This window comes from Lutra lutra, chromosome 10 (genome assembly GCF_902655055.1).
Source record: "Lutra lutra chromosome 10, mLutLut1.2, whole genome shotgun sequence".
Classification (NCBI taxonomy): Eukaryota; Metazoa; Chordata; class Mammalia; order Carnivora; family Mustelidae; genus Lutra; species Lutra lutra.
In genome coordinates this window covers 97,654,355-97,679,209 of record NC_062287.1, presented here as the reverse complement: position 1 = coordinate 97,679,209, position 24,855 = coordinate 97,654,355, and the positions used below count along the sequence as shown (strand labels likewise).

The 24,855-nt window shown below is 52.5% G+C and overlaps 1 protein-coding gene across 1 annotated transcript in view; it reads left to right on the top strand.

Moving 5' to 3' along the window:
- Positions 1 to 24,855, top strand: part of LRP4 (LDL receptor related protein 4) — a 50,048-nt gene that overhangs the window by 11,860 nt on the left and 13,333 nt on the right. The window contains exons 2-31 of the mRNA XM_047692329.1: positions 2,120 to 2,266; positions 3,623 to 3,739; positions 3,995 to 4,108; positions 4,591 to 4,707; positions 5,044 to 5,172; positions 5,411 to 5,530; positions 5,962 to 6,087; positions 6,687 to 6,812; positions 7,002 to 7,136; positions 7,514 to 7,639; positions 7,986 to 8,216; positions 9,289 to 9,445; positions 10,883 to 11,100; positions 11,261 to 11,437; positions 11,822 to 11,944; positions 13,576 to 13,784; positions 13,960 to 14,041; positions 14,577 to 14,682; positions 15,738 to 15,939; positions 17,387 to 17,576; positions 17,665 to 17,796; positions 18,706 to 18,846; positions 19,178 to 19,264; positions 19,371 to 19,542; positions 20,144 to 20,306; positions 20,432 to 20,657; positions 20,994 to 21,297; positions 23,086 to 23,304; positions 23,469 to 23,603; positions 24,526 to 24,634. Coding sequence (XP_047548285.1) covers positions 2,120 to 2,266; positions 3,623 to 3,739; positions 3,995 to 4,108; positions 4,591 to 4,707; positions 5,044 to 5,172; positions 5,411 to 5,530; positions 5,962 to 6,087; positions 6,687 to 6,812; positions 7,002 to 7,136; positions 7,514 to 7,639; positions 7,986 to 8,216; positions 9,289 to 9,445; positions 10,883 to 11,100; positions 11,261 to 11,437; positions 11,822 to 11,944; positions 13,576 to 13,784; positions 13,960 to 14,041; positions 14,577 to 14,682; positions 15,738 to 15,939; positions 17,387 to 17,576; positions 17,665 to 17,796; positions 18,706 to 18,846; positions 19,178 to 19,264; positions 19,371 to 19,542; positions 20,144 to 20,306; positions 20,432 to 20,657; positions 20,994 to 21,297; positions 23,086 to 23,304; positions 23,469 to 23,603; positions 24,526 to 24,634 — 4,640 coding nt within the window. The remainder of the gene's footprint in view (positions 1 to 2,119; positions 2,267 to 3,622; positions 3,740 to 3,994; positions 4,109 to 4,590; positions 4,708 to 5,043; positions 5,173 to 5,410; positions 5,531 to 5,961; positions 6,088 to 6,686; positions 6,813 to 7,001; positions 7,137 to 7,513; positions 7,640 to 7,985; positions 8,217 to 9,288; positions 9,446 to 10,882; positions 11,101 to 11,260; positions 11,438 to 11,821; positions 11,945 to 13,575; positions 13,785 to 13,959; positions 14,042 to 14,576; positions 14,683 to 15,737; positions 15,940 to 17,386; positions 17,577 to 17,664; positions 17,797 to 18,705; positions 18,847 to 19,177; positions 19,265 to 19,370; positions 19,543 to 20,143; positions 20,307 to 20,431; positions 20,658 to 20,993; positions 21,298 to 23,085; positions 23,305 to 23,468; positions 23,604 to 24,525; positions 24,635 to 24,855) is intronic.

Here is a 24,855-nt window from a genome sequence, read left to right as displayed (position 1 = left end):
GTCCAATCCGTGTGGCTTTTCACAAACGAGGAAGCAGAGGCTCAGGGAGCGACTTGTGCAAGGTCACACAGCTAGTCAGGGGAGCCCAGTCTGTCTGCTCCAGTCCCAGGGGACCTCTCCTGCTTTCCTCCCCTGCTCCCCTCACCCCGCTTCTTCCTCTCTGGTGTTGTCACCCCTTCACCCGACGTGAATTCCACGTTGGTGTCACCCCCGCTCCCTGCTGTGTTCTCAACCTCTCTCGACATTTGGGACTGGACAATTTCTTTGTCGTGGGGCCTGCCCTGTGCACTGTAGGCTGTCCGGCGGCATCTCTGGCTTCTACCCATCAGATGTACCGCCAGTCATGACAACCCAAAATGTTGTCACACATTGCCAAATGTCCCCCTGGGGGAAAAACCATCCCTGGCTGAGAACCACTGAGTCAGACTTATCTTCCCACTTCACCGTTCCTCCCAGTCAGGGGCATCTGCATGCTGGGAAGCCCACCGAATGGGAATCCTTTGGAATATTTCGTCTTTGCTGTTCCAGACAGCCAGCGTTCCTTAAAGGAGTGCCCATAGCTGTGATGAGCTGGTCTCAAAAGTTGTTCCCCGTCTGAGTGAAAAAAGCCCTTTCCCTTCTCAGCGCTCTCAGAATGGGGCTGGGTCTCCAGTGCTTCCCTGGGGAAGAATCCTCCATCTTGCCCTTGCATAGAGACCTGGACAGACAGGAGCCCCAGGCTAGGAGTAAAGCCTTCCTCTGAAGTGTAGAGATGCTGCACCTCTCAAAACGATTCCTTTGGCTTCCACAGGAAATCCAGCATCTTTTTTAGGGCAGCTGATTGCCTTAGCTTGTGGAGGGGGAAGGCAAGGTCTCGGTTGAGGATATGGTGAAATCTGTGTTCCTTTACTCCAGAAATGTACATTTCACCTGTAGTTTCAATGGTTCACTGATCCCAAATGCTGGCCATCTATCCATCCATCCATCTGTCCATCTGCAGGGTAGGATAGGAATCCATGCCTTATGCTCACGCTTACCTTTGGGGGCTCAACTGGAGAGGGACAGCTTCAGGGCTCTCTCCTTGCTTTTGGAGAGGATAGCAGTACACCCTTTCATTCTGGGCCCTAATTCCTTCTCTTTTCCACCCCAGCCTGAGGGCAGGGCCCCGCTAAGGGGAGGAAGGGGAGAAGAAAGCAAGGGAGAGAGATGAGCAATGAGCGGTGGCCCCCTTCTTTCCCAGCTGCAGCAGCCCAGCGGGTTAGATGAATGCAGGGAGCGGGGGAGAGTGACCCTGGCAGAACCCTTTGTTCCAGCTGAGGCTGGAGCAGGGGCACTGAGCCATTCACACGCCATCCCAGGGCATCCTGCTGGGCACGCTGGGGAGGGGGCACAGCAGCCGGTCATGGGACTTGGCCAGGCAGATAGCTCCATGTTCAATAGGGAAGCCCAGCTGCCGTGCTGCTGAGCCTGGGGGAGGGGCAGCTTTTGCCATCCTTCCTCCGGGCTGTGGCCTGTCCTATAGACTCGTCTCAGTCACTCTGCCGAGGCAGGCTGGTCCCCCTGCCCTGGGGCTCTGCTTCTCCTGGTCACCCTCCCCAAAGGTGAGTTCTGACCTCTGATCAGGAGACTCGCAACATCTGTGCTGCTTCCTGCTCCCCTGTGTGGACTCCTTATTCCAAAAGGGGCCCCGGCATTTTAATTCCACTACTGGAATTCCTCCCTGGCCAACAACCAAGGGTCTGGTCCTGGCCTGAGACAGAACCATCCATATTTCCACCTAGCTTTGGAGGACAGGGTACTGAGTTGCTCTCTGCATCACCCTTTCTGCCCCCTTGCCCCTTTTCCCTAAGAGCACCATCTCTCTGAGTGATATCATTTATCTCTGGGGTACTTGGGGGTACTGGGCAAAAAGCCTGGTCCTAGAGGGGGTACCTGGACTGCTTATGAATCCAGAGCCACAGATTATCTTCTGGACCATTTGTGCCTTGGAGGAAGGTGGAAGGCATGACGGCGTGATCTGTATCACTGTGGCTCCCTGGGTGACAGTGGCCCCAGACTAGGCTTGTCAGCTTTGCTCTCTAGAATGGGCTTTGGTTGGGCGGGAGCAGAGCCCTCACAGGTTCCTTTCCCCTCTGCCCAGGCCTCGCCAGCAGCCCCGAGTGTGCTTGTGGTCGTAGCCACTTCACGTGTGCAGTGAGTGCCCTCGGCGAGTGTACCTGCATCCCTGCGCAGTGGCAGTGTGACGGGGACAACGACTGCGGGGACCACAGCGATGAGGATGGCTGTAGTAAGCACCTCCCTCCCCCACCAGGCACCTCCAGCCTCCCTACACCCCCCCCCACCCTGGGCAGTGTCAGGAAGCCATAGAAGAAGGACCCAGGGGTGAGGGTCTGAGGAAGTGTTCTGTGCACTGCCCGTGTCAGACTCAGCACGTTGGACTCCTGTGGAGGTGACAGATATTGACAGAAGGGTGGTTTCTTCACTGCATATATGGCTCCAATCCTCCTGTCTTTCCTATATTTCCACGCAGATATGAACGATAAACTGTGACAAGTGTGGAAGAAAACACCCTTGAAAACCATAGGCAGTCTCTTTAAATAGATCTCTCTGTATTCATGTGAATGCGTATTTGTGCATTTTTAATGTGCATACTGCATGCGGATGCAGATCATTTCTGTTTCTCATGCTGGTATTCTGTATAATAGGAACTTTGCAGAAAATCTTACAGTCTCTTTAAACCTTCCTTTCCACCAGCGCGGTAACATACACGCAACAGGCTTGGGCATCGTGCCCCGGCTCCCTGGACCTCTCGCTGCTGAGCCAGTTGTCTGGGTGCCACTGCAGCACCTATGTCTGCGGGTGGTTAATTAGTCTAATAGGATGGAAGCTGCAGCCTGGACCTTGTTAACCCCCACCGGTTTGGCTAATTGTGGTGATAAGTGGCTCACTGTCCTGTGCGTTATCTCAAAAGACCGCCGTGAGCCAAGTGTAATTACCCCCACTGTTACAGTCAGAAAACCTATGGCTCAGACAGGGTACCTGACTCACCCTGTGGGATAAGTACTGAGTTCTAGAACTGGAAGTTGAGCCCAGATGTGTTAATCTTCACTTAACAGGAGGAAAAGGGGTTTGGGGCGCCTGGGTGGCTCAGTGGGTTAAGCCGCTGCCTTCGGCTCAGGTCATGATCTCAGAGTCCTGGGATCGAGGCCCGCATCTGGCTCTCTGCTCGGCAGGGAGCCTGCTTCCTCCTCTCTCTCTGCCTGCTTGTGATCTCTCTGTCAAATAAATAAATAAAATCTTAAAAAAAAAAATAACAGGAGGAAAAGGAAAACAAAAACAAAACACCTCTTTTTCTTGCTCATGTTTCTCTTACTGCTTTCCTAGTGGTTTGGGGTTCCTTGGGCCTCCCTGCCCTGGGAACCCCTCGTGGCCATTCCCTGCAAATATTGTGGCTTCTTAGTTGTGGTTTCTTCTTAGCTTCTCCATCAGCTGGGGGCAGGCATGGGAGTCTGTGAGGAAGGACTATAGGTCACGTCGGGAGACGCAGGGGAAGGGGTGTTGGCACAGGGTCTCCAGCCAGGTGAGGCTGTCCCGTTAAATATCCCAGACTCATTCTCTGTTGCCCTCTTTTCCCGGGACTCAGTGCTGCCTACCTGCTCTCCTCTTGACTTTCACTGTGACAATGGCAAGTGCATCCGCCGCTCCTGGGTGTGTGATGGGGACAACGACTGTGAGGACGACTCGGACGAGCAGGACTGTCGTGAGTGCCGGTGGCGCCAGGCGGGCTCTGTCAGGCTCTGTTGGGAAGGGATTCTCAATCAGAAAATGATGCCCCAGGTCCACATCAGCTCTAGGGTCTTAAGCTCTTTGTCCCTCCTTTCACCTTCCCTCTTGGTTAAATGAGCCCAAGAGAGCCCCCCTGCTTCAGTGTTGGGAGTGTTGGGAGTAGCCCGCCAGCCCTGTTCTTGGGGCTTCCTGTCGGGCTTGCAGCAGCCTGACAGCTCTGTGCCCACAGCCCCCCGGGAGTGTGAGGAAGATGAGTTCCCCTGCCAGAATGGCTATTGCATCCGGAGCCTGTGGCACTGCGACGGGGACAATGACTGCGGTGACAACAGTGATGAGCAGTGTGGTGAGTGGAGCTCTGGGGGTGGGGGTGGGGAGGATGGCTGCAGTGGTCTGGCCTGGGGGAGAACAGGCAGCAGCGGCTCTAGCCCGTCTGCACCGTGAACTGCCTGGGGTATCTGGAGCACCTGGAGGAAGGCTGAGGGGTAGAACCATGCAGACCCCAGGAACCGCAGGACTGGAGCCCAAGGCCCAAGTCTCTCCAGGCCAGGGACAGAGCAGTGCAGACCCCACGGGACAGGAGCCCAAGTCCCAGTGTCTCCAGGCCAGGGACAGAGCCGTGGGGACCCCCTGAGAACCCGGGAACAGGAGCCCAAGGCCCAGCCTCGCCAGGGCCACCGCTTCCCCCACCACAGTCTGCACCAAGTCTGTGATGTCTGGCAGGGACTGGGTCAGATCTGCAGGGGCAATAGGGTGGGCGCTGGGGATGATCAAAGGAGGGCGGCCTATAGGGCTCCTGCAGGATTGCTGTCCCCTTGCGTCCCCCAGACATGCGCAAGTGCTCTGACAAGGAATTCCGCTGCAGTGACGGAAGCTGCATCGCCGAGCACTGGTATTGCGACGGTGACACCGACTGCAAAGACGGCTCTGACGAGGAGAGCTGTCGTGAGTGGCCCCAGAACCCAGGCTGGTGGGCTGGGCTGGGCAGAGGGCGGCATCCCAGGGGCCGAAGGCTGGGGCAGCAGGGTGCATGCGCAGCGGCCCGGGAGGGCGGGCTCTTCAGAAACAGCACCTCCGGCGCTGAGCAAGGCTGGGAGCATCTTCCCTGGGTGCGGAGGGGAGGGCCCGCTTTGGTCCACCAGCACATGGGAGTCCATTATGGCCATCCCAGATGACACTCACTTTCCTTGCCTGAATGTCTTACCCTCTGGAGGAGTCAGGGCCTCTCTCCTGTGTCCAGGCCTGAGTGTACGCCCCTCCCTACCCCTGCCTGCCTTCCAGCCTCAGCAGTGCCAGCGCCCCCCTGCAACTTGGAGGAGTTCCAGTGTGCCTACGGCCGCTGCATCCTCGACATCTACCACTGTGACGGGGATGATGACTGTGGAGACTGGTCAGATGAGTCCGACTGCTGTGAGTGGTCTGGCCAGCAGTGCGGAGGAGGAGGGAGGGAGGCCAGGCCCAGAGGAACTCCTGGGGTGGTAAGGCACAGGTGCCAGCTGGGGCACGAGCTCCGGGGAGGAGTTTCCGGATTCCGGGCTCCCTGTTGGGCAGAGATGGAGGAGGCGGGTGCTGGGGCCGGGCTTTCTGGTCTGCCCTGGACACTGTGTCAGGGACTGGCTAGAGACAGGAGTCTGTCCTATTTCCTCAGCCTCCCACCAGCCCTGCCGCTCGGGAGAGTTCATGTGTGACAGTGGCCTGTGCATTAACGCGGGCTGGCGCTGCGATGGCGATGCGGACTGTGATGACCAATCAGATGAGCGCAACTGCAGTGAGTGGGGGCAGTGCCAAAGGGCAGGGCTGAAAGTAGGGAAAGGGCTCTTGGAGCCAAAAAGGCCACCATCAATAAAGACAGATGGGGCAGGACTGTCGTGGACGGTGGTGTAGGTTGGGCACAGCACAGAGGTGTTCTGTCTGAAGGGATGCCAGTCACACAGTGGATGTACACATTCTGTAATTATATAGATTTGTATATTTGTCCCTGTAGTTTTCTCATGAGTGGCAGGAAGGCGTCTTGATGAAAGGTTACCTGTTTTCTAATTTGCGCAAAGACGCCATTGGGAACAACTGTGAAGGAGGACAGTGGCGTGGATGCTGACATGGGCTGCAGTTGGGGAGGCGGGGTGGGGCCTTGGACCACAGAGGGGCAGAGCCTCAGGCCACAGCGGGGCCAGCCTCTCATGAGGCCTTTGCTTTGCCCAGCCACCTCCATGTGTACAGCTGAACAGTTCCGCTGCCGCTCAGGCCGCTGTGTCCGCCTGTCCTGGCGCTGTGATGGAGAGGACGACTGTGCAGACAACAGTGATGAAGAGAACTGTGAGAACACAGGTGGAGTCTCCCAGGGTTCGCCCAGGCCCCTGGGTCCATGGTTGAGCTGGCGGACAGGGGTGGCTGAGGGTGTCACCACTGCCATTCCAGTGGGCTACAGAGATGATGCTTACATCACATCTTGCCCACGGCCTGGATTTTTCTTGCCCTTCTCAGTTACCAGTGTCAAATCCAGGTGCATCTATTGCCTGCCCAGCCGTATGGCCCGGGACACATCAGCCACCTCTCACGTTCCGACTCATACACAGCCAGCCCGCCTGTTGCTCTCGCCTTGTGAGCAGGCACTGTTCTTTGTGGCTGACGGCCCCCACTGTCTTGGCCATGCTGCCGGATGCGGGACACACGGATGCACTCTCTCCCTCTGTCCCACATCCCTTACCATCCCACTGTGGTGTTCCTGGGGAGCAAACGAATGCAGACATCCAACCAGCCCTGTCTGAGCTGCTTCCTGCCCTGGACCCCAACCCTCCCACCTTGAGTCTCATCTGTCTCCAGCTCGCCCTAGAAAATGACAGGCTCCCGTCCTTTTGTTGACGTAAGCCCTGCCCTGCTGTGACCTGCCTCTCTCTCCCGCCCTGCTCTGCTGCCTCCCCCTCTAGGAAGCCCCCAGTGTGCCTCCGACCAGTTCCTGTGCTGGAATGGGCGCTGCATCGGGCAGAGGAAACTGTGCAATGGGGTCAACGACTGTGGGGACAACAGTGACGAAAGCCCACAGCAGAACTGCCGTGAGTGTCCCCAGTGGGCGGGCACAGCCCCTGGTCTGGCTGAACCCCACCCATGTGGTTCAAAGAGAACCTTCCCCGGGGATTCGTGCAGCCTCGGGAGCTGTTCTTCGTGGTCCAGGTGGAATGCCAAGTTGGCTGTCTGGGGGAGGATTCTGGGCTCAACTCCCATCTCTGGCTTGGCTGGCACAGGGCCCCGGACGGGTGAGGAGAACTGCAATGTTAACAACGGTGGCTGCGCCCAGAAGTGCCAGATGGTGCGGGGGGTGGTGCAGTGTACCTGCCACACAGGCTTCCGGCTCACCGAGGATGGGCACATGTGCCAGGGTGAGCTGGGGCCTGCTTTGGAGCTGGGCAGGGGCAGTGGACAGACAGCTGTGTTTCCCATGGGTCAGACATTTGACAGACGCAACCTCCTTTCATCATCCCCTTAGCAGGTGGCGATGGTCCTGTCTGTCTCACAGATGGGGAAACTGAGGCCCAGAGAGGTTAAGTAACTTACTAATGGCCACAGAGCCGGTGAGAGCAGAGTTGGGATTCCAGCCCAGGTCTCCATGACCTTGATGCCCTTACCACTTGTTGTATACCCTTCCCACTGGGCCTGGAGAGTAGATGGGTATGTGGGCAGGAAAGCGACTAGTCAGCCTGAGAGTTGGGGTGGGAGGGTGGCAGAATGGAGATCTGACCCCACCCGGTCCTCCCAGATGTGAATGAATGTGCTGAGGAGGGGTACTGCAGCCAGGGCTGCACCAACAGCGAAGGGGCCTTCCAGTGCTGGTGTGAAGCAGGCTATGAGCTCCGACCTGACCGGCGCAGCTGCAAGGCTCTGGGTAAGAGCTGTTGGCATTCGGCTTGCTGGGCAGAGGGCTGAGCCTGGAGACATCCAGGGGCTCCAGTCCCTGGGATTTGCTGACAGGTAGAAAGAGTTTTCATCTCAGGACAGTGGAGCTGTGAGTTGCATTCTGAGCCCCAAGAAAAACTCTGCTGGGGTGGGGTGTGGGGGAGAGTATGCTTTGGAGGCTCCCACTCTTCTAGTCCAGTCATCAGCAGATGTGGCCATGCCCTCAGCGGCAGGGGGCCACATTTGTTCTGCTGAGGATTTGGGGGTGCATGCTGACACGTATCAGGGGCAGCTCTGGAGCCCAGTGGGGGCCCCATTTCTATGCCACGTCCCAGGGCCGGAGCCTGTGCTACTGTTCGCCAATCGCATCGACATCCGGCAGGTGCTACCGCACCGCTCCGAGTACACGTTGCTGCTCAACAACCTGGAGAACGCCATTGCCCTTGACTTCCACCACCGGCGCGAGCTTGTCTTCTGGTCGGACGTCACCCTGGACCGGATCCTCCGTGCCAACCTCAACGGCAGCAACGTGGAGGAGGTTGTGTCTACAGGGCTTGAGAGTCCAGGTAGGGAATGAGGCCCCAGGGGGAAGGGCAGGGCCACAGCATGTACAAAGCAATCGTGGAAGGAACAGGATAGTGGCTCACAAACATTGGTCAGCAGAACATCTTTCTCTTCCGGCGAAATCTTGGATGGAATTCTAGTAGCGAAAAACGTGAATTTTAACGGTTCAGGTTTATGACATTTGCTCATTATTGGACTCAATAGTAATGAGATATTTTGATGAATATAATCATTTGAAATCAGAGATTTATGGGCAGCAGTTACAATTTGTTCTAAGTCTTTTTTTTTTTTTTAAGATTTTATTTATTTATTTGACAGAGAGAGACACAGCGAGAGAGGGAACACAAGCAGAGAGGGAGGGAGAAGCAGTCTTCCCACCAAGCAGAGAGCCTGATGCGGGACTCGATCCCAGGACCCTGGGATCATGACCTGAGCCCAAGGCAGATGCTTAATGACTGAGCCGCCCAGGCACCCCTTCAATTCACTCTAAGTCTTAGCATTTGGTTCAGTTCAGAATTTTGTTTTGGTTGCTTTGTATTAAGGATAGTCTCCTCAATCCAGAGAGATACATACAAATGTCTACAGATTTAAAAAAAAACAAAAACAAAAACAAGAGCTCACTCTATAATCTCAGCCTATTCTACAGCCCAGTGAAATGGATTAGATTCTGGCTCATAAGCCTATGGAACTTCCGAAACCCCTCTACAAAACTCTGAGCCACAGTTTGCAAACGCGTGAGCCAGAGCAGCAGGAGACTCTGAGCGTGGGTCAGGGAGCCAGGATTCAGGAAGCAGAATGTGGTTTGCTGTGAGGAGGAAGTGCTTGGCCTTGGACAGTTCCTTGACTCCTCTGTGCCTCAACTCCTTCATCTTCACAGGAGTTTTAGTATCTAGTTCCCAGAGCTGTTGTGACGATCAAGTGAGTTAATATACATAACTATGGTCAGAACGTGGTCAGAATATGGTCAGAACAGTGTCTGACCCAAAACCTTCATGTAAGATTTTGCTCTGTCATGTCGGCCCAGAGGAGTGTTGGCTGAGTCCCTGACCCATTCCTGCTGCCTCTTTCCATCAGGGGGCCTGGCTGTGGATTGGGTCCATGACAAACTCTATTGGACCGACTCAGGGACATCAAGGATTGAGGTGGCCAACCTGGACGGTGCCCATCGGAAGGTGCTGCTGTGGCAAAACCTTGAGAAGCCCCGGGCTATTGCCTTGCACCCCATGGAGGGGTGAGTGAGTTGAACCTCAAGCTTCCAATCCCTCCTGCAATATCTAGCAACAGTTTCTAGGCCGCCTGGGCCAGACCTTGCTGGGGGGGCCTCTTCACAATGTGGCATTAACAGCATTGGCTATGCACCCAGACACGCCTGGATTTGAGTCCTGGCTCTACACTAAATGGCTGTGTGGCCTGGGACAGTCTGTTTCTGCCTCCGCTCACTCACTTGCTAACTCACTTACAATTGGTGATTTTTTAAAAAAGCACACCTACTCCCAGCTGTATGAAGATTAAAAGAGACTCATTTTTCAAACTGGAGATATAATTGACATATAACCATATATTAGTTTCAGATGTACAGCATAATGGTTCAATATTTGTGTATATCGCAAAATGATCACCGCAGTAAGTCTCGTTAACATCTGTCCACGTATGACAGTTACAACAACTTTTTCTCGTGATGAGAACTTTGAAGTTCTACTCTCTTAGCAACTTTGAAATAATACAGTACAGTGTGATGACCTATAGTCACCATGCCATAGGTTACATCCCCATGACTTACTTATTCTATAACTAGATGTTTGTACCTTCTGACCCCCTTCACCCATTTCACCTACCCAAAATGAGATGCATTTTATTTTTTTTTAAGATTTTTTTAAAGATTTTATTTATTTATTTGACAGAAATCACAAATAGGCAGAGAGGCAGGCAGAGAGAGTGGGGGAAGCAGGCTCCCCACTGAGCACAGAGCCCAATGTGGGGCTCGATCCCAGGACCCTGGGATCATGACCTGAGCTGAAGGCAGAGGCTTTAACCCACTGAGCCACCCAGGTATCCCAAGATTTTATTTATTTGACAGACAGAGATCACAAGTAAGCAGAGAGGCAGTCAGAGAGAGAGGGGGAAGCAGGCTCCCCGCTGAGCAGAGAGCCTGATGTGGGGCTCCATCCCAGGACCCTGGGATCATGACCTGAGCTGAAGGCAGAGGCTTAACCCACTGAGCCACCCAGGCGACCCATGAGATGTATTTTAAATGCCACACTACACATTAGATCATTGCAGGTGCTTAATATTTTTATTATTAGCTCATAGGGTTGATCTAATTAATAAAAAGTAGTAATAAATTTTGTTATTAGAAAAAAAAAATCTCCCACAAGGGTTGGGATTTTTGTCTGTTCTGTTCACTGCTATACTCCTAATCCCTAAGAGACAGCCGTGCAGGTATTATTAAAAGAGAGAGAGAGAGAGATTTGTTAAATGAATGAACACCCTGCTAGAGACATTTAAACTCAGACATTTAGAAGACACTCTGTGGACTACACACAGATTGTGTCTCCTACTCGTTGGAATCCCCTGGGTTAAACAGATAAAAGGCCCCAGTCTGGCTATTATTCCTGTTACTACCTGCTTTCCGCTGCCTGTCTCTCAATTTCCTTTTGTCTCTTCCTAGTACCATTTACTGGACAGACTGGGGCAACACCCCCCGCATTGAGGCCTCCAGCATGGATGGCTCTGGACGCCGCATCATCGCCGATACTCATCTCTTCTGGCCCAATGGCCTCACCATTGACTATGCGGGCCATCGTATGTACTGGGTGGATGCTAAGCATCATGTCATCGAGAGGGCCAATCTGGACGGGAGTCACCGCAAGGCTGTCATTAGCCAGGGTGAGGTCCTTTCTCCACTCTCCTTCGTCTCTCATCCTTCTGCCCCAGTCCCAGCCCCCAGGAGCCTTGGCAGAGGGTAAGATTTGCGCAGTTGCCAGGCCTGGGCCCAGAGCCCATGGCAGGCTCTGTCTGGGCTGAGGTCCTTCTGGACTTTCCCCAGGCCTCCCCCATCCCTTTGCCATCACTGTGTTTGAAGACAGCCTGTACTGGACAGATTGGCACACCAAGAGCATCAACAGTGCTAACAAATTCACTGGCAAGAACCAGGAGATCATTCGCAACAAGCTCCATTTCCCCATGGACATCCACACCCTGCACCCCCAGCGCCAGCCTGCAGGTAAGAAACGGCCCACCTGGTAAACCTCCTGTGCCTCTGGGAACCTTCCCTGCACCTGTCACAGCGGCCATTGTTTCTGGCCAGGAAGTCTGTGCTTGGCACGGATAGGGGCCAATTTCTCCCTCTGCTGGACATTCAGGGTACAACATCGAGACCCCAGAAAATGGGCTTCACTGTCCTGACCGAATTCATGCAAACCTTCATAGGCTATCTCTTCTGTCGGGGATTCACTGTGTTCGCAGCTGGGGCAGGTGGAAAAAATAACGAGCTATGGTTCCTCCTTCTAGGGAGCTCACACCCTGGTTAAACGACTGAACTGCCTTGGGGTGGACTCCACCAGCCTTTGGTGTTTCCTGACCCTCTTGCTCTGGACTCTTTGAACAGGGAAGAACCGCTGTGGGGACAACAATGGCGGCTGCACCCACCTGTGTCTGCCCAGTGGCCAGAACTATACCTGCGCCTGCCCCACAGGCTTCCGCAAGATCAGCGGCCACGCCTGTGCCCAGAGTAAGTGGGTCTGGGGCTCCTGCCTCAGTGGACATGCCTTGTGGAGGGGGTGTGGAAGGAACGGGAGATAGAAATCCAAGGGCTTGCATGTCATGGGAGAGGAAGGACTTATGAGGCCGGTGGCTCCTACAGCAAAGCTGAAGCCCAAGGGCTCGGTGACAGCACCCAGCAGAGTATGGGTCCCCGCAGCCAGGCTGGTGGACCATTTCATCAGGTCAAATGCTTTATCCGTAGGCAGTGAGACGGTTCCAGGCCCTTCTAGAAAGCCGGGGTTTCTGTCTCTTTACCTTTAGCCTCCCCCTGTTAAAGACGTCCTTTCAGGCCCTAAACCAAAGAGCCAAGATGAGGACCTTGGGTGATGTTCTGTACATGGAGACCTTGGATAAATATGTGTCTGATAACTGGGAGAAAATGGGGTTCCCTGGTTGCTCCTGGATCTGCTATTTTGGCTTCCTTTGAACTCCTGCAGGGTCATTGCCTTGAGAGGGCCGCCTTATCTAGCTCAGAGTGACAGGTGTTTTTTTTTCTTAAGACTAGTCCAGAGAGAGGGGTGATGTAGGAGTATGGCGTGACCAGCGAGGGGCTTGGGGTCATTCCTCACACATCAGCAGCTGCTCTTACTTTCTGCTGTGTTCCCACTGACCCTCTCGTCCTTTGTTAAAACCAAACTTCTCTTGGGATCTGGGTCCTTCCCAGAGATTGATATGAGGGGAACTATCCAGAGGAACAGGGGCTATTCATTCAGCACACGTTGATTGAGAACCTACCTTCCTTGATTCTTGTAAGTGCCCTGGTTTGTCCCTCTTGTCTCAGTGAGGTACAACAGGTCTCCCCAGGACCTCCCCCATAAGGGTTTCTCAGAGCTTAAAAGGAGACACATGGTGAAGTGAGGCAAGGAGGGTCTTCCAGGCAGATATGTACACTGGGAAATATTCAGATAGGCCAGAATGGGGTAAGGGATGAAGAAGAGCCAGTGGGGAAGAAGCTGTGTATAGGGCGTTGGCCAGAGCGCCTTCTCCGGAGCCAGACCTGAGTCCAAGTCCCAGCTCTGGTGCTTTGTGGCTGAGGGAAGGTGGGTGAGCTCCTTGACCTGCTGTTAGCCTCAGGGTTGCTAATCCAGGAAACGAGAATAAGAATGATGTGAATCACAGAGTTGCCAGGAGAGTGAAGGAGACAAGGCAGGTGAGGAAAGGAGTAAGCTCAGTAGGCATCGTTTGCTAACTTGTGAAGAGAAGGGGACGAAAGTGATGGAGTGGAGCTGCAGCCCTGAGGCAGGCAGGGAAGGAAGGAAGTGAGGTCGGGTGGGAGTGGATGGCCAGCCAGCCAGTGCGGCCGAAGAGGCTGAGCAAAGAGGAGAGGAAAGGAGACGAAGCTGATGGATGCTTAAACGGGATATGCCTCTGGGCCCTGGGGAGAGTCTGTTTCCTCATCCATTAATCCTAAAGCCTGAGTCTGTCAGCATGGGCCTGCCCAGTGCTCACAGGGGGCCGGAGGTGTGAAGAGTAGGGGACAAAGGGCACCAGCTCCCAGGAAGTGTGATTGAACCAGATGTCACAAAGGTGAGCGTCTGTGTCTGTCACTGTGATTGGATTTAGAGCATTAAAAGGAGACCCCTTTCGGCCTTTGATCAGGTCTTGACAAGTTCCTGCTTTTTGCCCGAAGGATGGACATCCGTCGGATCAGCTTTGACACAGAGGACCTGTCCGACGATGTCATCCCACTGGCTGACGTGCGCAGTGCTGTGGCCCTTGACTGGGACTCCCGGGATGACCACGTGTACTGGACAGATGTCAGCACTGACACCATCAGCAGGGCCAAGTGGGATGGAACAGGACAGGAGGTAGGGCCCATCAAGGGCCCAAGCCCTCGGGGAGGGCAGGGACGGAGGGGATGGAATCCACCCTGTCCCGGAACTAGGCTTCCCATACCTTTGCCAACCTGGAGAATTGGGACAGTTGGGCCCCAGAGATGAGGTACAAGTCCAGTTGGTGATCACAGCTTTGCTCTCTGTCTAGGTCGTAGTGGATACCAGTTTGGAGAGTCCAGCAGGCTTGGCCATTGATTGGGTCACCAACAAGCTCTACTGGACAGATGCGGGTATGTACAGGACAGCCATGGCCTGGCTCTGTGGGATTCTTCTTATTAAAATTCCAGCGTCAGGGAGAAGGGACCCAGTGTTCCTCCCAGACCACTTGTCTTGGCCTTAGATCTTGGTGGGTCAGAAGAGCTGAAGCTAGACGCTCATATCTGAGGATTTGACATTTGCCAATCAAATGTCAGCTTCTGCTGCTGTGTAGCTGGTGCTCAAAAATGTTTTGAGGCATTTCAGAGAAGGAAACGATGCTCTGTGGTTTTCCTTCCATCACTGTCTTAATAAAAATGGGCATTTTCTATGCGCCAGGTGAGTCTGGGAGGCAAGAGGAATGCCTTACAGCAGAGCTTCTCAAAGTGTGGTCCTTGGACCTGCAGCATCATCTTCTCCAAATTCAATTCCCTCGATATCTGTCATGCATCTGTCGCAAAATATTTCTTGATCATCTCCTGCAGGCCAGGCTCTGTGCTGGGAGCAGAAGGTAGTAGGGTGAAGGACCAAGGACTGAGTTCATACCTTTGCCCCTTACTTCTTCGTTAGGTACAGACCGGATTGAAGTGGCCAACACAGATGGCAGCATGAGGACTGTTCTCATCTGGGAGAATCTTGATCGTCCCCGGGACATCGTGGTGGAACCCATGGGCGGGTGAGCACCTGTCCCTTTGGGACAAGCTCCACCCATCCCACAGCTCTGAGCACTAGAGGGGAGCCCAGAAGTTTGCGAGAGGGGCCAGATCTTATGGGCACACCTAGGCAGCCAGGGCAGTTAACAGACACCAGAGGGTACAGTGACAGCTCTGTCCCCACAGTGGACGAGGAAACCTTTTAAATTTTTTTATCTTTTTTTTTTTTTTTGGTCCGCTAACCAAAGGAACTCATTGTAAATAAACCAACCAACCAACAAATAAGTAAATAAATCTGTGGTAAGTGCAGATTCCCTATAGTCTCACTCTACAGCAATGACCAAGGCTAACGGTTAACCGTTTAGAGTATTTTTTCAGATTTTCTTTTACACATATATATATCTGTTTGGTAGTGTTGATGGTGGTTTTGGTTTTATGCAATGGTATACTGTTTTGTAACTTGTTTTTTTTTCCCCCTTAACTATATATCCTGGATATCTTTCCACTTAATAATACAGAGCTCTCTTGCTCTTTTTCATGGTTACATAGAATTCTTTTAAATTTGTGTACCATAATTATTGAACCCATCTTGTCAAGGAAACTTTTTTTTTAAAGATTTTATTTATTTGACACAGAGAGAGAAATCACAAGTAGGCAGAGAGAAAGAGGGGGAAGCGGGCTCCCTGCTGAGCATAGAGCCCAATGTGGGGCTCGATCCCAGGACCCTGATATCATGACCTGAGCTGAAGGCAGAGGCTTAACCCACTGAGCCACCCAGGTGCCCCAAGGAAACATTTCTTGCACCCCATTCTTACTTCCCCTCTTTCTTTATCCCTGAACAGGCCTCATTTGCCAAGCACTCCTTGAACCATTGAGCTATGGCTTTATTAAAACCCTGGGGAACCTCTGGATAGTGATAGAATGTACGAGACCTTCAGAGACAGCTTTGAGCCAGGACCGGGCTGTGAGCTGAGACAGGAGGCTGGGGCAGCTAGTGCAGGCAGTTGGCACCCTAGGCACCCCGAGTCCCCCTGGGGGTTAACTAGAATGCTATAAGACCTTCCTTGCCTGTGCCCAGGTACATGTATTGGACTGACTGGGGTGCAAGCCCTAAGATTGAACGAGCTGGCATGGATGCCTCCGGCCGCCAGGTCATCATCTCTTCCAATCTGACTTGGCCTAATGGATTAGCCATTGACTACGGGTCCCAGCGGCTTTACTGGGCAGATGCTGGCATGAAGACGATTGAATTTGCTGGTCTGGATGGCAGCAAGAGGAAGGTAAGTGTGGTGTGAAGACATCATCCCCCACGACCCTGAAAGCCTCTGGGGCAGCTCCCCCTGGCCTGCAGCTTGGAGGACCCAGAATGAACTGTGTGCTATTCCTTTGAGGCTGTGGCTGCCCTCCAGAGCTGAGGAGGGTGGGCGGGAGATTGTTGCCTGATGATGAAGGGAAACTAGGGGATTTGTGTTGATTGTGGTGCACAAACCTTCCTACTAACCATCACAACAGACACTATTTAATCGCCAAATGCCTGCTGGACCTGTGATTGCTCTCTTTGTTTTTGCTGTTGTTCATTGGTATAATTTCAGACAAAAAAGTTGTGAGACTTGTCCCATTGGTTTACCATTCTCTATACACACACGCACACACACGCATTATTATTTTTCTGAACCGTCTGAGAATAAATTGGAAACATCCTATCTGTGACCCCAAAATACTTCAATTTCCTAAGAACAAGGACATTGTCTCAAGTAACCACAGTGTGATGATCAAAACCAGGAAATTTAGCATTGATACAACATTACTGTCCATGTTTAGTCTCACCACCAATTGCCCCAATAATGTCCTTTGTAGCTTTTTTTTTTTTCTTTCTCCTTTCTTAGACCAGGATCCAATCCCAGATCACAACTGTGTTTAGTAATCAGGTCTCTTTAACCTCTACTTCCTCATCCTTATTGAACCCATCCAGTCAAGGAAATGAGTCCCTTCTGTGTCTTTCATGACCTTTGTATTTTTAAATATCAAATGCCAGTTATTTTGTAGAATGTCTCTGTCTGCTGTTCCCTTAGACTCAGATTATGTTTGGGACAGGAGTACTACATTAAATCAAGCCATGTCCAGTGTGTCTCACCAGCAGGCACAGATGTCAGCTTGTCCCTTTGCAGTGATACTAACTTGGCATGGTTAAGGTGGTTGGTGAAGGGGGTGTCTACTGTTTTTCCTTTTGTAATTAATAAATAATTTGTGCAGAGAGACTCTGAGGTTACCTAAATCATACGAGATCTTTTACAATCATCACACAACCCTTGGAGCCAGGCGCTGTCACGGTCATATCACAGATTGGCAAACCAAAGCTCAGAGAGTTTTTTTGTTTTTTTGTTTTAATCAGAGAGAGGGAGCGCGTGGATGCAGGCACGCACAAGCAGGGGGAGCGGCAGGCAGAGGGAGAAGCAGGCTCCCCGCTGAGGGAGGAGCCTGATGCGGGACTCTATCCCAGGACCTTAGCATCATAACCTGATCTGAAAGCAGCCGCCTAATTGGCTGAGCCACTCAGACACCTCTCAGAGAGATTTGATAACCGGCTGTTGCTCAAGGTCGCCCAGCAGGTGGCAGTGGAGGAACTGCATCCTGACTGCACGTGTGGGGGTAGATCCATCTTGACCACCGCTCTGTGCTTCGCACCTTGCTGGGGAATGACATAGTGCGGCCCGCCCCGCCTGGCAGGTGCTGATTGGAAGCCAGCTCCCCCACCCCTTTGGGCTGACCCTGTACGGAGAGCGTATCTATTGGACTGACTGGCAGACCAAGAGTATACAGAGTGCAGACCGACTGACAGGGCTAGACCGGGAGACCCTGCAGGAGAATTTGGAGAACCTTATGGACATCCATGTCTTCCACCGCCGGCGGCCCCCAGGTGAGCAGTCTTTGGCCCGCCATGGCTTCTCCTTGGCCTTCCTTTGCCGTAGACCTCCCCTTTGACGCCCCTTCACCTCCCCCTGCAGTGTCCACACCATGCGCTAGGGAGAATGGAGGCTGCAGCCATCTGTGTCTTCGGTCCCCAAATCCGAGTGGCTTCAGCTGTACCTGCCCCACGGGCATCAACCTGATGCCTGATGGCAAGACCTGCTCACCAGGTAAGTTGGAGCGTCACAAACCGGGATAGAGCCTCTCCAAGTGGGGCAGTGGCTCTCTTCCTTCCCTGTGGGTGGACTCCACGGTGGGTTGAGAAACCATGAGAGGCATAGGGGAGACCAAAAAGTTCTAGAGAGAAGGAAAAGTCCAGAAAGAGGCCCAAGGGACCAGGTAGACAGGATCATAGGCAGAGTCTAACTTGTTCTTATGGGGTCTCTATGCATATTAGAAAAAGATGCTCTTTTCCCAGATGCCCTGCTTTCATTGTTGGAAAATTGTCATAACACACTGATCAGGTTAGAACAAGTCACTTCAGTTTTATCTGCCCAGAGTTTATATAATGAATATTAAAACATATGATCTCTCCAATATCATGGTACCTGCCTTGGAAGTACCACTTTGTGAGTGTACAACATAGGTGACAGCCTCAGCTGGAGGGTCCCGGGAACAGGGCCTGGCTGCCCAGCAGTTCGAAGTTGATGTTTCTCCCTAGGGGATGCTACATGACAGGCTGCATTTGAACCCTAACGTCCTTGGGAGTTTGAATAAGAAAGGATCTGTGAATAGGCCCTCCATGATCTGTAGGGAAAGCCCTCTTTCATTTAACATAAAGTTTTTTAAACCAAATGGTAAAAGTTCTTGAAAAGTGTGTCACTTCTAGAATATAAACAAAGAGCTCTCATTTACAACTATATGTCAGGCCCAGTGCTAAGTGCTTTTCTGGGTACAGATCTCTTCTAGTCCTTACAGGATACCCTGCCCTTATCCCCATTCTACAGATGCTAAAGCTGAGGCTTGAACAATTTAAAGAACTTACCCAGGATCCACTAGAAACTAACAAGAGACTCCAGATCCTCTTACTGGCTGCACTAGGGTGACTGTCCTCTTTCCTTTTGTCCCCACCTGGGCAGGCATGAACAGTTTCCTCATCTTCGCCAGGAGAATAGACATACGCATGGTCTCCTTGGACATCCCTTATTTTGCTGACGTGGTGGTACCTATCAACATTACCATGAAGAATACCATTGCCATTGGAGTAGATCCCCAGGAAGGTCCGTGTGGCCCTCTGTCCCCAAGCTACTGCAGCTGCTGTTCTTTCTCTCCCGTTGCTTCCTGCCAAGAGCCTGGGGCTTCCTGTTCCCTCTGAAACAGCCCTGCCCCCATCTCTGTAGCTTCCTCTTGGGTAACGAGGGCATGGTTTGGGGCCTCGCTTCCATCCCTGCCAACAACTTTCCTCTTACGCTCATTCTTTATTTCCCTGGATTGCCTCTGCTCAGGGGTAGAGGCTCTCTCTGACACACTCTGGCGTCCCTGTGGGTGTCCCTTTGGGTGTCCCTTTGGGAGAGGCATGGGTTCACACTGAGCCAAGCCTTCCCTTTCCAGGAAAGGTGTACTGGTCAGACAGTACCCTGCACAGCATCAGCCGTGCCAATCTGGATGGCTCTCAGCATGAGGACATCATCACCACAGGTGGGCCTTGCTTCCAGCCCAGGGACGCCCTGTCTGACTCCAGAGCTGGGGAAACAGCCCATCTGTTTTAAGGCAGGAGCCAGCGTGCGCTCTTGACTTCCTGCAGGGCTGCAGACCACAGATGGGCTTGCGGTGGATGCCATTGGCCGGAAAGTATACTGGACAGACACGGGAACCAACCGGATTGAAGTGGGCAACCTGGACGGGTCCATGAGGAAAGTGCTGGTGTGGCAGAACCTGGACAGCCCGCGGGCCATCGTGCTGTACCATGAGATGGGGTGAGACCCGGCTCTGGGCAGCGGGCTGGGCTAGGCCAGCTGGGGCTCCCACAGGGGTGCAGGAGAAGAAGTGAACGCAGGCCTGCCTCAGAGGAACGCAGAGACGGACCTCGCCCCTTCTGACTTCTTTTGGGGCGGGTAGGGTAATATAGCGGTAAACGGCACTAGCCTTGAAGTCAGAAATCCAGGATTCAACATTCTTTACCATGTGTTAGCTGCGTCTGTCACTCCGGGTCCTGTTTTTAACCTCTGATCCTCAGTTTCCTCACCAGTAAGTGGAGGTGATAGTGAAAATGTATACCTCATGCTCTTGGGAGGACTAAGTGAGAGAATCCATGGAAAATTCTTTTTTAAAGAAATTGTGGTTAAAAAAAAAAATTTACCATCTCAGTGGTTTTTTAAGTGTACGGCTCAGTAAAGTCTATTCACACGATGGTGATACATCTTCAGAATGTTCTCGGCCTGCAAATCCAAAGCCCTAGACCCCCTGAGCGACAACTCCACTTTTTGCATGAAATACTTTTCACAGCGTTTGGCCTGTGGTCAGTACTTCCAGCATATAGGAGCTCGGACATAGCAGCGAGTATTTTTCCTGGCCCAGGTTTATGTACTGGACAGACTGGGGGGAGAACGCCAAGCTGGAGCGGTCTGGAATGGACGGCTCAGACCGGACTGTGCTCATCAGCAACAACCTAGGATGGCCCAACGGGCTGACTGTGGACAAGGCCAGCTCCCAACTGCTCTGGGCTGATGCCCACACTGAGGTGAGAGTCCTGCTCCTGTTGCTTTTTCCAGAAGCCCAGGGAGATGGGAGGGGGGTTGTTCAGGATCTCTACTCAGGGCTCCTCGCCGACGCATAGTCACCCCCCACCGTCTCCTTCCTCCACAGCGAATTGAGGCTGCCGACCTGAACGGTGGCAGCCGGCACACGCTGGTGTCCCCCGTTCAGCACCCCTATGGCCTCACCCTGCTTGACTCCTATATCTACTGGACCGACTGGCAGACCCGGAGCATCCACCGTGCTGACAAGGGGACCGGCAGCAACGTCATCCTGGTGAGGTCCAATCTGCCGGGCCTCATGGACATCCAAGCTGTGGACCGGGCACAACCACTGGGTAAGAGTGGGCCAGAGCTGGCTTTCTGAGGGTAGCCTGATGTCTGAGATAAGTCGGGAGCACAGAGATCCTTCTACGATCTCAGAGACAAGGACCTCCCTAAACCCCCTTCCTTGATCAGGCTGTACTCTGTCTGGGTGTGGCTCTGGGACTCTGACTGCTATCACCTTCAGAAAACCTGAAGGGAGACACACCTGCTCCTCCTCCCTCATCTCTGCCAGGCACCAGATTCTGTCGCAGGACAGCAGAAAACCAGGCATAAGAGACCAGGGCCTTTGTAAGCTTTCTTCAGGAATCCAGGCTGGATGTCACGGCTCATGCGTCTCGCCTCCCCAGGTTCTAACAAGTGTGGCTCTAGAAACGGCGGCTGCTCCCACCTCTGCTTGCCTCGACCCTCGGGCTTCTCCTGCGCCTGCCCCACTGGCATCCAGTTGAAGCGAGATGGGAAGACGTGTGATCCCTCCCCCGAGACCTACCTACTCTTCTCCAGCCGAGGCTCCATCCGGCGTATCTCGCTGGACACCAGCGACCACACGGACGTGCATATCCCAGTTCCCGAGCTGAACAATGTCATCTCCCTGGACTATGACAGCGTGGACGGAAAGGTCTATTACACAGACGTGTTCCTGGATGTTATCAGGTATGAATGTCCCTGAAATCTCCAGAGGACACAGACCTGTGTCCCATCCCTGGTGGGGTGAGGTCATTGTCCATGTTGACCTCTAAGCAGACTGAGTGGTTCTAATCCTGACTTGTTGTTCACTTGTCACTAACAATAGAGTTCAGGGGCACTGGGTTATTCAGTTGGTTAAGCATCTGCCTTTGTCTCAGGTCATGATCCCAGGGTCCTGGGATCGAGTCCCACATCGGGCTCCCTGCTCAGTGGGGAGTCTGCTTCTCCCTCTGCCTGCTGCTCCCCCTGTTTGTGTGCTTTCTCTTTCTGTCAAATAAGTAAAATCTTAAAAAAAAAAAAGAATAGAGTTCAGATTTGGGGTTTTTTATTGTTGTTGTTTATTTCTAGATTAATAGAAGCCCAGTATATAAAACAAGCAGACTGAGGACCTGGAGCCTTTACCCCACTGCCCGGCCCTGTGGGAGCTCCTTGCATCCCCTAAGACTCATTGATGAGTAGCTAAGCAGTGTATCTGTATTATAATACAGGAGCCCTGGCCAAATGCCAAGGCCTGGGGTTGTTCACAAGGTTGCGTTTTGCTGTTTTAAAAATATTTTTGTTTTGTTTATTTTACTTTTTATTATTCTTTCCATTTTTTTGGGTCCCATCATAGCTGAGGAATGTGATGGCCTGCCACTATTTTGAGGGGTTTATTACGGCAGAGATTCTCCTATAAAAGAATTAGGGCAGGGCGCCTGGGTGGCTCAGTGGATTAAAGCCTCTGCCTTCGGCTCAGGTCATGATCTCAGCGTCCTGGGATCGATCCCCACATCGGGCTCTCTGCTCAGCAGGGAGCCTGCTTTCTCCTCTCTCTCTGCCTGCCTCTCTGCCTACTTGTGATCTCTGTCTGTCAAATAAATAAAATCTTAAAAAAAAAAAAAAAGAATAAGGGCATTCCCCTTGGTTCTCCCTGAGAGGCATATTAGAATCTCAAGCTGGGGTGGGGCAGTTGGGGGGTATTGGTGGTGGTGCCTGGGTGGCTCAGTCGATTAAGCATCAGCTTTCTGCTCAGGTCATGATCCCCGGGGTCCTGGGATTGAGCCCCACTTGAGGCTCCCTGCTCAGTGGGGAGCTTGCTTCTCCTTCTCCTGCTCCCCTCTGCTTGTGCTCTCTCTTTCTCTCTCTCACATAAATAAATAACATCTTAAAAAAAAAAAAAAAAGAATCTCATGCTGGGAGCAGGTGGGAATATGTAGTTTAGAGAAGTTCCTAAAGTGTTTGTGACATACCCCCATCCTGTGGCTGAATTCTGTGGTAGAGGACTAATGTAAAAATACACAGGGAGATTGGACCAATGTGCCTTTCTTATAATTACCACTTATCAATCCTTATCTCTCTCCTAAGGTATATGGGGAATTACTGACCTGTCTTCTGTAAGACATGGGCCCAAACACCTCCTACTTAGAGCAGGAAACACTCTGTCCTCCCAAGGATTTGTCCATTAATTCTGCTAATATTTTGACTACCTCCTGTGGCTAGATGCTGAGGAATGTACTGATAGATAGGTAGTCTCTGTCCCTGTGGAGTTTATAATAGGGATCTAATTATAGGAACATGGATTAAAGGGGTTTCAATCTAGGGGTAAGAGGCTGGCTTAGTTGGAAGAGCATGTGACTCTTGATCTTGGGGTCATAAGTTTGAGCCCCATGTCAGGTGTAGAAATTATTTTAATAAATATGCTTAAAAGTCTGTGGGGGTATCCAGTCTACCTCTGGTCAGTCGGGTCAGTCATCCAGCCCTGGGCTATTCCCTCAGGAGAGCAGATCTGAATGGCAGCAACATGGAAACAGTGATCGGGCGTGGGCTGAAGACCACTGACGGGCTGGCAGTAGACTGGGTAGCCAGGAATCTGTACTGGACGGACACGGGCCGAAATACCATTGAAGCGTCAAGGCTAGATGGTTCCTGCCGCAAAGTGCTGATCAACAACAGCCTGGACGAGCCTCGGGCCATTGCCGTTTTCCCCCGGAAGGGGTAAGTTCATGGCCGGCAAGAGACCCCCAGGGAGGAAGGGCCTGATGAAGAGTCCCTAGGAAAATGCCCATGTACTAATGGTGTCAGTGCGTCCCCCCTAATTCTCCGAGCCTCTGGTTGCCATCTTCCCTTGCCTTGGTGATGATGGTGGTATTGTATCTCAGGTACCTCTTCTGGACCGACTGGGGCCACATTGCCAAGATTGAGCGGGCAAACTTGGACGGCTCCGAGCGGAAGGTCCTCATCAACACAGACCTGGGCTGGCCCAATGGACTTACCCTGGACTATGACACCCGCAGGTGGGAACCCTGTCCCACGGGCTTCCTGGAAATTGAGTGGGTGGAGGAAAGGATGGTGGAGAGTCAGACACTGAAAACAAAAAGATAGAAAGCTCTTCGGTAGGTAAGGAGGAAAAAAGCAAGAAGGATGAGGGGATGTATTCTTAGAGCAAGGGTTGCTGAATCCGGCCCTCAGTCCTCAGATGGATTTTGTTTGTGTGGTTTGCATGTTTTTGATTTGAATGTCTTAAGCAGAGCCTGTCCTCTGGTTGGACCACAGATCCCATGACCCCCTACTCATTGGAGGCTGATTTTTTTTTTGCGTTTGTTACTCTTCTGATCCCTTCACTCATTAGAATTTGCAACTCCTCGTCTAGATCAAAATGCTAGAGGGTTAGAGAAGAGGGTGAAAGGTGCTTCGAGGCAGCCAGCTTCCCTTTCTGCCCCCAGAAGAAGGGAAAGGAATCAAAGTCACCTGGAGAGTCAGGCTGGAGAAGAGGAATGCCTTCTCCCCTTAGCCTCAGTGAAGTCCTTGTACAGCAAGATCTCTTCTTTTTTTCTTTCTTAATTTGTGTGTGTGTATGTGTGTGTGTGTGTGTGTGAGAGAGAGAGAGAGAGAGTGAGAGAGAGAGATCTCTTCTTGAAGAGTGCGTCTAAGAATTTGGACTTTGATTCTTGGGATCAGATGAACCTGGAGGGTGGCTCCTCTGAGATCACAAGGCTCTCTACCCCACCCCAGACAGCTCTGGCCCCCTCCTTGAGTTACCAACCTCCCTTCTTCAGCTTTGGGACTCGCAGTGACCTCTCTGATCAAGGGCACCTTTTGACGACTCACAGCGCCTGCTGAGTCAGCTCAGGAGGGGGCCAGATAGCTCCTTGTGGGGAAGGACTGGGCTTCTTGGCAAGCATTTGGGGCAGCCACCTTCTCTCTTGTCCTTCACAGGATCTATTGGGTAGATGCACATTTGGACCGGATCGAGAGTGCTGACCTCAATGGGAAATTACGGCAGATCTTAGTCAGCCATGTCTCCCACCCCTTTGCTCTCACTCAGGTACTGGCTCAGGAGAGAGGTAACTAAACCTCCTTGATTGGGGGGGTATTCCTTTGGGATCCCAAGTTGGTGGCCTCAACCCTAGTTGCTACGCGACAGACAGGCTATGGAAGCTCATTTCAGGGATGTTTCCTGCACACTGAAGCCTTGGCACCATGTGTCTCCTAGTCCCGTCCCACTACTCCACGTTCTAGCGTTTGAGGGAGGGACTCGGAAATGCA